The following is a 12,465-nucleotide window of genomic DNA, read 5'->3' as shown; positions in this document are numbered from 1 at the left end:
GTCAAAGGTGCAGCTCCCAGCTCATCTTCTCAAGGAAATCTCCTCACCCTTCAAGTTCTACAAACTCCTCCGAGCGACTCGATGTCCTGCAGGAAAACTTCAACAAGCAACGGAGCTTCACAGCTCAACAGAACCGCTAAGGCAGAACCCTTCCGACAAACCCAGGAGACGTCACAGAACTGCAACTGGACTGCAACTTCTTTTCCCCTTTCCCTCAGACTGGTAACATAACCTGGGCTTAATAATTATACTACGCTAAGCAAGACTGTTTATTTGATCGGTGTGTGTTTATAAGTTTGATATGTGGTGTGATATTATGGCAACAAGTTATTTGAAAGTAATTGTTAGTTAGGCCCTTCACAGGCCTCCTTTGTAGGTCTCTCTGACTCTTGCATTATCTGATTAACATCTACACAGACACACGCATAGTCTCCACCTAGTTAAACCTACCCCCGTAAAGCAATCTCAGAAGTGGGGGGGGGGGGGGGGGGGGGGCTCTTACCTCTGGGATAAACTACCATTTGATTGTTTAGTAATTTGTGTTTTTATACTTTATTATGTTCATAATAAATGTTCTTCTTTCACAATTGTTATTTCATTAATGTTGCATAAGTGAATTTTGCCAACCGTTACACTGTTAAGAACTCCATAACCTTCATTGTTCATTATGTAATCTTTAATGGTAAAATATTGAGATTTCTAATTGAACTATATCTAAATGAGACTGATCTTAATCAATAAATTGGCTATCTTTTCCCTTCTATGAATGGTGGTGCCCCGCGAGACAACTTTAACCAATTCAAGTTATGATTTAATATTAATATTTTAAATATTAATGTTTTATATTTTATTTTGATAACCAAATTTATTGAGTGCCTAAAGGCACACCATTCTATGGTAACACTTTTTAAGCACTATTGCACAACAGCTCATAAACTACTAATCTACTAACTGTAAGAAAGGGATCCGAGCATATTACAGTTACAGCGGTGGGAATCTAAATGAAAATTGTTCTAATCTTTTCAGGTTAGTGGGTGTTTTATTAATTTGATAAACTGTTGCCCGAGGAGACACAAACCACTGCAGTCTGGATCCCTGGCCGTCAGGGGTAGGTGTTCCAAAGTGGTAACATTAGGTGGCAGTGTCACAAAAACCCAGGGTCCGAGAGATGCGCTCTTGAAACTACAACGTCCGGTGTCGCGGTACTATCTTAATGATGTTAAAAAAAAGCTGGTTTAACAAGCTTGAAGTTAAAAAAAAATGACGGAGGAATGACTTCCTGCTTGATGTCTTCTTCCGGGTTCAGTCGTAGTTTGTTGCCGCGGCTGCTTTACATCGAGCCATCACAACCATCGTGCGGAGGAAAGCGAATAACCTCCCGAGTCTGGGAAAGTATGGATGAGGTTCCGCAGCCGAAGTGTGCTGATGTGGACAGGTAACTCGTTTTTACTTGACTTAACAGTTTGGGCAAGAATTATTGTACATACATACATACATAGATATACATACACACACTGCGCATGTTACGATTAGAGTCCTGACAGTAGTATGAGTAGTAGTTTGTGACAGTGGTGGACAATTTACTCGTGAAGGTAGAAATACCAGTGTTTGTATAAGTTAAGATCCTACAAAAAAAATCTTAAACTACATGAAAATTGCAGGCAAGAAGGATTCTAAAGTATTATTAGTAAAAGCCTCAGTAACACTTGTGCAGAAAAAGTATTCTGTGTCACGTTAGTTTCACGTATTTGTTCAATTAATCTGTAACAGTAAATCTCATTTGTATGCTAATCAAATGTTTTGTGTGTGAAATCTTCCCCAGAAGTGTTATGTTTCCAGCAGATTCAGTATTAGTTTCTCTAGACTTTTTTTTAGATATGTTAGTGTTGACACGGGAACTCTGTGTTAATGTTCAAATAAAGTCAGAAGTCAAAAAACCCCTGGGAATGCTGTTAAACCTAAACCAAACCTAACGTAAACCAAACCATTTTTCTCTGCAGAGTTTAGGCACAAACCACATGAGTGGTCTGAGATTCAGAAATTTAATCTACAGCTGGTTTCCATGCTGCTTGAAACAGTTGTATACTGTAAGGCATGATGTTCAACCTTCTATTGAAGATTTTACACACAGTGTCTTCTTTAAAGATTTGCCCCTTTTAAAAAACATTCTTAAGAGGGGATTTCTGCTTAATGCCCACCTAGGCCATTTTATGAACACAAATGTTTTCTTGTTTAGGATTAGTTCTTGAGTAAGCACAGAATCTACATCCAATAGCACACTTGCACACATTTAGACAATCAGATATAGTGTTTTAAGTATATTTTTTAAATGATCATAATATTTCATAATTCATAATAGGGCTGCAACAACTTATTTCATCACGTTATGGTTATTGATTAAAAAAAGGATTATAAAAAAGTTGGCTTTTAAATTCATAATTGATCAGTTGGGTTTGTTATAATATAAAGTTCACACTGTAATGTCTCCTGAGGTGAGGGTAGTCACCCAGGCAATACAGTGCCTCGTAAATCTTATGTGACCATGGCGTCTCCTCTCTGGAGTGAATGTTGGCAAACAACACGAATGATACAGCAGAAAGAAGTTGTCAGAAGTGTGCGAACACTTTAAATGAAATTCTTCGAGAAAGATCATTAGCTGCGAAATGCACAGAGCTAATTTCTCATGGAAACAGCAGCATACTACTGTGGTATGAACATGAAGAGACAACATGTTGGATCCAACATGTTCTTCTTCTTTTTCTTTCTTGGTTTACTGGTGGATTGTAAACAGTGTAACGTTCCATCCTGTAGTGATATTGTGTTGCTGTGTCATTTGAAATCAATTTTGCACATGTTTTGTTTGACAATGTTAATGTAAAGTGTTTCCACAGTTTTAATGGCTGTTGTGACTGAGTGCTGATAGTGATAATAAAGCTGTGAAACAATGACACAAAACCTAATTTCTGATGGTGATGGTTTTGGCTATTCTCTCCTGGTTGTCGAGGACAGCATCCTAGATGAGGCGTGGGGTGGTTTAGCGGGACCTGGAGGTGTGCATGGAGGTACTCATGCTAGAAGTTATGGGCAACAGGTTCCACCAGGTTCCAAGTATGTTTGTCTCAACATGAGTTCATCTGTACATAAATGACTAATAAACCATGGTGGGAACCTTTTATTTTGGGTTGTTTAAATATAATGTTTGGTCCAGACTGCAAAAGCAAATTACATTTTGCAAAAAAACTTATCTTGAAAACATATTTTGTGCGTGTGAACATGTTGAAGAGGAGGACACTTAATCACAAAAATAGTCACCCATCTTTAGGTTTTAGACACTGCTGTTTACATATAAACTGTTTCACATGTTCCCTGGTTTTGCAGCTACAGATTTTAGTTAGAATGTTCCATCCCATTTTAGCCTGTTAATTCTGAAAAATTATCTTACTTTCTGATTCTGAGAGGGAAGATGTGCAACGGCTTATGACCTTTTATGGGTGTTTACCTATGGTAATTAGGAATATATTGCAGATTTACAAAAATATTTAGAATAATCAATTTAAGAATACTGGTTCTAACAGTTTTGCAGTTTAAGAACACATCATGAATCTGAAGAAGAGTTTTCAACTACTACTTAAGGAGTTAAGGGCGAATGAGGCCAATTGCTCTGTGGTTTTTGAATGGACTGTGCTAATGACTATCTTGTTGGAAATAAATCCCGAGGGGTCTGTGCCTGCACATACAGTGCCTTGCATAAGTATTCACCCCCTTTGGACTTTTCTACATTTTGTCATGGTATAACCACAGATTAAAATTTATTTCATCGTGAGTTTATGTAATGGACCAACACAAAATAGTGCATCATTTGGAAGTGGGGGGAAATATTACATGGATTTCACAATTATTTACAAATAAAAATCTGAAAAGTGTTGAGTGCATATGTATTCACCCCCTTTACTGTGAAACCCCTAACAAAGATCTGGTGCGACCAATTGCATTCACAAGTCACATTTGCAAGTCACATAATTAGTAAATAGGGTCCACCTGTCTGCAATTTAATCTCAGTATAAATACACCTGTTCTGTGACGGACTCAGAGTTTGTTGGAGATCATTACTGAACAAACAGCATCATGAAGACCAAGGAGCTCACCAAACAGGTCAGGGATAAAGTTGTGGAGAAATATGAAGCAGGGTTAGGTTATAAAAAAATATCCAGAGCTTTGAACATCTCTCTGAGCACCATAAAATCCATCATAAGAAAATGGAAAGAATATAACACAACCGCAAACCTACCAAGAGGAGGCCGTCCACCCAAACTGAAGAGTCGGACAAGGAGAAAATTAATCAGAGAAGCAACCAGGAGGCCCATGGTTACTCTGGAGGAGTTGCAGAGATCCACAGCTGAGGTGGGAGAATCTGTCCACAGGACAACTATTAGTCGTCTACTCCACAAATCTGGCCTTTATGGAAGTGTGGCAAGAAGAAAGCCATTGTTGAAAGGGATCCATAAAAAATCCCGTTTGGAGTTTGCCAGAAGCCATGTGGGAGACACAGCAAACATGTGGAAGAAGGTGCTCTGGTCAGATGAGACCAAAATTGAACTTTTTGGCCTCAATGCAAAACGCTATGTGTGGCGAAAACCCAACACTGCCCATCACCCTGAGCACACCATCCCAACAGTGAAACATGGTGGTGGTAGCATCATGCTGTGGGGATGCTTCTCTTCAGCAGGTACAGGGAAACTGGTCAGAATAGAGGGAAAGATGGATGGAGCCAAATACAGGGAAATCCTTGAAGAAAATCTGATGCAGTCTGCAAAAGACTTGAGACTGGGGCGGAGGTTCATCTTCCAGCAGGACAATGACCCTAAACATACAGCCAGAGCTACAAAGGAATGGTTTGGATTAAAGAATGTTAATGTCTTAAAATGGCCCAGTCAAAGCCCAGACCTCAATCCAATAGAGAATCTATGGCAAGACTTGAAGATTGCGGTTCACAGACGGTCTCCATCCAATCTGACTGAGCTTCATCTTTTTTGCCAAGAAGAATGGACAAACCTTTCCATCTCTAGATGTGCAAAGCTGGTAGAGACATACCCCAAAAGACTTGCAGCTGTAATTGCAGCGAAAGGGGGTTCTACCAAGTATTGACACAGGGGGGTGAATAAGTATGCACCCAACAGATGTCAACTTTTTTGTTCTCATTATTGTTTGTGTCACAATAAAATTTATTTTGCACCTCCAAAGTACTATGCATGTTTTGTTGATCAAACGGGAAAAAGTTTATTTAAGTCTATTTGAATTCCAGTTAGTAACAGTGCATAATGGGAAAAAGTCCAAGGGGGGTGAATACTTATGCAAGGCACTGTATCTGCTAATACAAGTTGAATACCAATAAAGTAACCTGGAAAGTTGTGTAAACTGAGGGAATTACTGCTCTGAATTCCGTAAAAGGAAAGCTTCTTAACTCAAAAGGATCGATTTTTCTTGTCAAATCACGAAACTTTTTATTTCATTCTCTCTTTTTTGTGTGTTTCTTAATAGCTGTGTAACAAAGAAGAGAGATGATTACTTGGAATGGCCAGATTACTTTATGGCTGTCGCTTTTCTCTCTGCCCAAAGGAGCAAAGACCCAAGTTCGCAGGTATGTGTGTGTTTTTTAATCTGTAAAATTGTTTAAAGATGTTGAGGAAAATATAGGAAAAAGTTAAATGTGTTATAGTTGTCCTTGCTTTCCAAAGTAGAATCTGTTTCTCTAAAATACTTGAAAGTTATGCTGACAATTGTCAAGTTCTTTCAGAACAGGACATAGGGCTCGACCATATCAGAATCAGATTTCTGAGGAAAAATACAACAAAAAAGTATTTCTTAGGATCAAGGAGATAGGTAAACAGGAATCTTAAGTACAAGAGCAAATACTGAAATGCTATTTAATAAAATTAAATATACAAAAAATCTAAAGTAAAAAATGTATCAAGATATATCTACAATATGACCCTGACCTTATTACTAACACTGCAGAGGGAAACTGAGTTAATCTTGATATTTTTCACACTTCCTGCAAGGCTTACTAGCTCTAATAGAAGTCATTATTTGCAAATAAACAGGACGATTCGGTAGGAGAATATCCATCTCTCAAATCTTGAAACAAACAAAGACCAATATATATGTCAAGAAGACCAAAAGCCTTACCCTAAGCAGAATATAAATGGACCCTATTAATGTTAAAGTCTTTATAATATGTTAGATATGGCTGTGGACAGAGTACTGTTTGAAATAAAAAAAATTTAAGCATATTAAAGGGATAGTTCACCAAAAAATGAAAATTCACTCATTATCTACTCACTACTATGCTGATGCAGAGGTGGGTGAAGTGTTTGAGTCCACAAAACACAGTTTCAGGGGTAAACAGTGTTGTGAATTGACATTTTTTGGTGAAGTATCCCTTTAAAAATCTAACTAAATAACCTTTCTACTTCGTTGCAGGTTGGGGCATGTATAGTGAACCAGGAGAATAAGATAGTTGGCATTGGTTACAATGGTATGCCAAATGGCTGTGATGATGATCTACTACCGTGGTCCAGGACTGCTGATGATCGGCTCAACACAAAATACCCATATGGTGAGAGGACATCTTACATGCACTCTTTAGCATTCTGCTTTGGTTTTGGACAATCTGTATTCACTTTGATTGGATTTGTTTCTGGATTCAAAGAGTGACATAAGCTGCACTTAGACATGCACTGAACTCTGTGGATCCTCTGTATTTAATCCGGAGGAGGAGCATGTGTGAACGCAAATGTCAGAGTGAGCCACTCCGCGGTTTCTATGGACTTTATCTGCCTGACCTCTTGGTATAAAGTCTGTAGAAATCCAGGAGAAGTTGATTTGTGAAGGGGATCCCCCTCTGGAGTGTACACCGTGTCAGATGTTGTATCTCCTCCAGCAGAGTAACCAGCTTCAAAGCCCCGACAGTCAGATGCAACTATGCCTCCTGCATTGCTCTGTCAGCTCCTAAAGTTGTTTGGGACGTTTCTGCTCTTGTGATTCATTCATTTATTCATGGTGAGATCGACCATGATCACCTGTTTAGATTTTGTCTGGAAAGTTGAAAATATAAGCTACGAGTTCTCTAGGCGATGTGTTAAGGACATGTCTGATGCCTGACCCAGATTTACTCTAAACTGCCAGTGGTCAGCTGAGGAAAGGAGGTCTATCTCACATTCAGGCTGTGGGGTTTTAACACTTGGCAGCCCGGTGGTTGTTAGGGCTGAGGCTACTGTGTCTGCAACTGCTCTCAGCACTTAATAATGCTGCCAGTTATAGCAGCTTTTAGCAAAGACCTTTGGGCAGCTGCTGAGGATGTGCTTTAAGGCATAGTGTTAGGGAGGTTTTCTGGAAGCTGGTGAAAGGAGAACTCAGGCAGAAGCTGATATCTTATGCAAATTGTTTTAATGTAGACTTGATGCATCAAGGAGACCAGAAGGTGAAACAATATCTATATATTTAACAGAATAACATGAGCAATTGTCACCCCCAAGTCTGAAGATTTCTCCCACAGCAACCCCATATATCTCCCTCCACTTGCGTCACCTCTTGTAACAGCACATCCATGAATGGCAAGAATTGCTGTCACTCTCTATGTTACATGTAGGTGTTCGTATCTTATTGGATAGTTAAGTGTAAATATTTATTCCTAAATCACATTGTGTCCTTGCGTCTTGCCACTGGTTAAATACACAAAATAATTATAGTTGGTGAGAGTTAAAGTTGAGACACTACAATGCACTGTTGTTTGGCCCTTTATCTAAAACCTAACCTTGGGTACTGCTTAAAGAGAGAAGGGAGTAACTGTGGAATTTAGACAGGAACTGTTCTCCTGTACAGATATAATATACACAATATATAGCGGCATATGCAGTAATGTGTGAGGATGGTCAACAATTCTTCAACAGACAGTTCACCAAAATTGTATTATTAATTCACTTATCTACTCACCACTATGCAGATGGTGGAGTGGGTGAATAGACTAAACGATTTTGGAGTTTGTATGGATAGTAAAGTTATTGAGACACATCATTTGCATATTCAATGTTGTTATTGCTATTATTCCACACCCTGGAGCGTTTTTTATGAAATTCACCTGTAATGTTATGCATTTTATCTTGTTGGGGTTCTTTCATATGTGGGAATAAATAAAAATAAAACTGTTGGGTGAAATTTAGGTGTACAGTCTTTAAGCCGTTCTTTATTGATTTCTTACAAGTGAAAATGTCCATATTGCTGTAGATGATGAATATCAATAGTTAAAACCATGGGAATCTGACAATCGGCTTCTAAAACTAAAAGCAAACGTAAGATGGAGGGATTGCCAGACTAAATTGACCAAGTGATATTTGGACCATAGGTAAACTGAATTTTGTTTGTGTTGCTACAAGCCTTGTTTGTAATACAACCAAATTCTTCTTGGTGACTTCGAACAAGAAAACATGCAGTGTCTCATACTGACTGAATACCACTACGATTCTCCATCTTACAGTGTGCCATGCAGAGCTGAATGCCATAATGAACAAAAACAGTGCTGACGTGAAAGGCTGCACCATGTATGTGGCTTTGTTCCCCTGCAATGAATGTGCCAAGCTCATCATCCAGGCTGGTGAGTGTTGACAAAATACACTCTTACACACCAGTCACTTATAAACATTGGTTGACTGATACCAATTTACGGTTTTAATGAAGTTGTTTAGAAATGTCTTCCTCTGGGTACTGAGAAGTGATGTCATGTCAGTACAATGAACATATAACTTGTGATAGGGCTGTGGTTAACTCCAATGAGGTTCAGTTTCAAAATCATGAAATACACAAACATATCAGTAGAATGTGATCACGAATACAGTGTTCAACCATTTATACTGATCAAAAAGTTCGCCTTACAAATTTTGATTAAATAATTTGTTAATAGTGATCGCGTAGTCCACTTACGGGTGTTATTTGGGTCTTTTCATACATGTTTGGACAGTATAAAAATGTTTTTTACAGTTTTACCAGCTCCGTCAGTCATTTAGAGCTCCTCTCTGTGTCTTCATCACTTGCGCTGTGCACTGCCAACCGAATCGAGCCAAACTAAGTTCACAAATTCAGTTGTTTTCACCCATCAAGCAGGTCACTGCTAAGAAGAAACATTTTTATTTTGCACTCTTGCCTCCTGCGTATCTTAATAATTCCTCCCTCTATTCAGGTATTAAGGAAGTGGTCTATTTGTCTGACAAGTATCACACCACACCGGAGATGACTGCTTCCAGAAGGCTGCTCAGTATGGCAGGCATTCAATTTAGGTAAGTAGAATTTTTTTCTTGCACACAGGGAAACATCCTCCTGCAGAGCCGGAGAGCCACCCGTTTCAGATGTATGCACGAATCCCCCAAACACTGTTTCAGAAGGGCACTTTATTATACTTTGTTGAATATATACATGTATGTGTTGTGAGTTTTGTCATTGAAACCCCCTGCCTACCTGAACAGATGGGTGTCAAATTAAAACAAATGTGATGTATTTATGGGTAGAGCCTCTTAGTATTGGTAAAAGCCTTCCGAACTGACCTCATGTTTCTATGAAACTGGTAAAAAAATACCTTAATTCTAGACCTTGAGGATTACATTGATGAATGCATCAACTGACTGCACCGTAACTGTCATGAATAAGGACCGAGACATGGAAAAATTCACCTCAACATCTCCGGCGATTCAATCTTTACCCGAAGGTCATGTCTGAAAACACTGTTCTCCTCAGTTGACATATAAAGACAGACACAAAAGGACCAGTACAGGTCAAAAGACTATCAAAAGTTGACTTTGAATGTCATACAATATATATATATATTATTATTTTTTATTTTTTTTCAATGTGTGTCTTAATATTCTCAGATCTGTCTTGATGTTTTCCTTCATGTTTTGCAGGCAGTTCAAGCCCAAAAAGACCAAGATTGTCATTGACTTTAATTCCATCAACAACCCTGGAATGCCAGACAGCTCAGCCATTTGAAAATGAGAACTGCTCCCCACAAGAAGCTGCTAAATGAGACGGGGAGGAGGCAGAAGAAACTGTGGAGATACAAATTAATATTTTTAGCTTTTAGAATTTCCTTTTCGGTTTAAGGGATATACAGGGACTTTGAATGAGTTGTGGGTTGAGTTTAATGTCTTTTGTGTTGTCAACCAGATTTTTTTTTATAGTTATCTGCTCAGGGGAAACTTTAAATGTGTTTTTTATCCTCCTTTAAACAGGGTTCCTATTAGTCAAAAGTAGTCTTACTATTCAGTTCATTTTAGGTTTCACTATGACAGAGGAAAATGCGTAATAAATCAGAGTTCTCTGTTAAAATTTGGGAGCTGCTCTATTTTTATATAGCTGGGTTAACTATTTAGATTTCCACTATACAGGTATTTTTTTCTAAAATAAGTTAGGTTTGAACTTTGGTTCATCAAACCAGTTTGCAAAAAGTTGCCTCTGAAAATTCAGCTGGTGCTGTATGAATATTGTCTTTAAGCCATTTTTGGTGGTCTCATGTCTCATCTGTATGCTATCCTCAATATAAAAAAGGAAAGGTTTATGAATGAAAATGAATAAAATGAGTTAATGTTGAACTCCAAGAAAAAACTTTTTTTTAATTGATCAGATTTAAACCAAAGTTAGCTTATTCAATTAAGTTTAATTTGTATTGCACCAAGTCATTATACACATTATGTCAAGGCTCTTTACACTGAAGGTCAAGACCTTAAAAATTGAAGAGAAACCCAACACTTCCAATAATAAGAAAGCACTTTGGCAACTAGGAGCTGGTTCCACAGGAGAGTAGCCTGGTAAATGAAGGCTCCACCTCCCATTCTACTCTTACTGACTAGGAACTACAAGACAGCTTGTGTTAAGGAAGCATAGTGGTTCTATTGGGACAATACAGTGTTATGAGCTCTTTGATATGAAGGGACTTGATGGTTAAGGGCATTAAATGTGAGGAGCAGGATCTTGAATTCTATTCTGAATTTGACAGGGAGCCAATGCAGAGAAGCTAAGAGGTGTAATGTGAGATCTCTCCTTCTAGTTCCTGTCAACACTTGTGCTGCAATATTTTGGACCAACTGGAGGCTTTTCACAGACTTACTGGCATATGCTGATAAAATCTGGGGGCCAAACTAATACTGACCAAGGTGACTATCTGGTCAGATAATGTTTCTCTGAGATGTTTAGGGGCAATTACAATAACCTAATTTCTGTCTGAATTTAGAATTAAAAACTTCTGGGTTCGTCAAGGCCTAATGTTCTTGAGACAATCCTTAAGCTTGAATGAATAGATTCATAAAGCTTCATAGATAAGAACAGCTGGGTGTCATTTGCATAACAATAGAAATTCTGACGGCACGAGCGATACACTGGTGTGATGAAAGACCAGCCTCTTGGCTGGCTGGAGAGGATCTCCCCGCGGCTGTTGCCAGCCATACTGCCTGTATTCAGTGTACGTACCACCGAGCGCATTAGCTCACAACTCTGTGATAAAGCCTTTGTAACAAGGAGGCATACAAAAAGAACCCGATTCAGCCGTCTGGAGAGGAAAACCGTTACTTCTATTGAAGGACACTTTCCACAATCAGCACATCTCCCTCCAAGCATGTTAGCTCATAAAACTGTGAGCAATACGCTGTGATGGGGTCTTAACAAATGTTACAGAGAGAATATAATTCAAGATCCTGCTTCTGACAAAGCCGTTAACAATCAAGCCCCTTCATATATTAAAGAGAGAGAGAACCACTTCGCTCCCAGAACACAATAATCTGTAAGAGTAGAATGGGAGGTAGAGCCTTCAGCTACCAGGCTCCTCTCCTGTGGAACCAGCTCCAACTCTGGGTTTGGGAGGCAAACATCTCCACATTTAAGGTTAAACTTAAAAGATTCCTTTTTGAAAAAAAGCCTATAGTTAGGTCTGGATCAGGTGAGTCCTGAACGCATGCTTCTGCAACTGCAGCTGTGGCTTTTCACGCAGCTGTGTCGATGGACCTGTTTTAATTTATGGTTCTCCAAGGGTTGCGCGTGTTGCAAAGCAATTCATCGCCAGAACACTTGGTGGAGTAAAGTTTTTTTGTTGAAGACGACCTTAGAGATGCCTTCTTTGTGTGTGGCAGTCGTCTACGACTGTTTATTTACATCGCCACTGCTGCTCCTCTCAGCCTTTTTCTGGCGGACAAATTTGTCCCTGTCTTCCTCCACAGCTTCGTACAATCGTCGACCTGCAAACCGACGTTAGCCGAGATCTATTTGGTCCATATTCGTTCTTCTAAATCTTTCTTGGTTTCTGCCGGTATAATGGGGCATGAAACCGGAAATGTGACTCCGGAAAGGATGAAGTAAGCAGACCAATCACAGCCTTGCGGGCTGCGTGAGGCTTGCGTAGCTTTGTGGTTTAGTCAGAAAAATTGGGCG

The 12,465-nt window shown here is 39.1% G+C and overlaps 1 protein-coding gene across 1 annotated transcript; it reads left to right on the top strand.

The window, feature by feature from the left end:
• Positions 1-1,194: 1,194 nt before the first annotated feature.
• dctd (dCMP deaminase) lies at positions 1,195-10,637 on the top strand. Its single transcript, XM_053417751.1, has 6 exons — positions 1,195-1,435; positions 5,539-5,638; positions 6,481-6,616; positions 8,534-8,650; positions 9,233-9,329; positions 9,951-10,637. Exons 1-6 carry the CDS (start codon positions 1,272-1,274, stop codon positions 10,033-10,035), a joined length of 699 nt encoding a protein of 232 aa, XP_053273726.1. The 5' UTR covers positions 1,195-1,271; the 3' UTR covers positions 10,036-10,637.
• The last annotated feature ends 1,828 nt before the right edge of the window (positions 10,638-12,465 follow it).

This window comes from Pleuronectes platessa, chromosome 3 (genome assembly GCF_947347685.1).
Source record: "Pleuronectes platessa chromosome 3, fPlePla1.1, whole genome shotgun sequence".
NCBI classification, from domain to species: domain Eukaryota; kingdom Metazoa; phylum Chordata; class Actinopteri; order Pleuronectiformes; family Pleuronectidae; genus Pleuronectes; species Pleuronectes platessa.
This window is presented reverse-complemented; position numbering and strand designations above follow the sequence as displayed.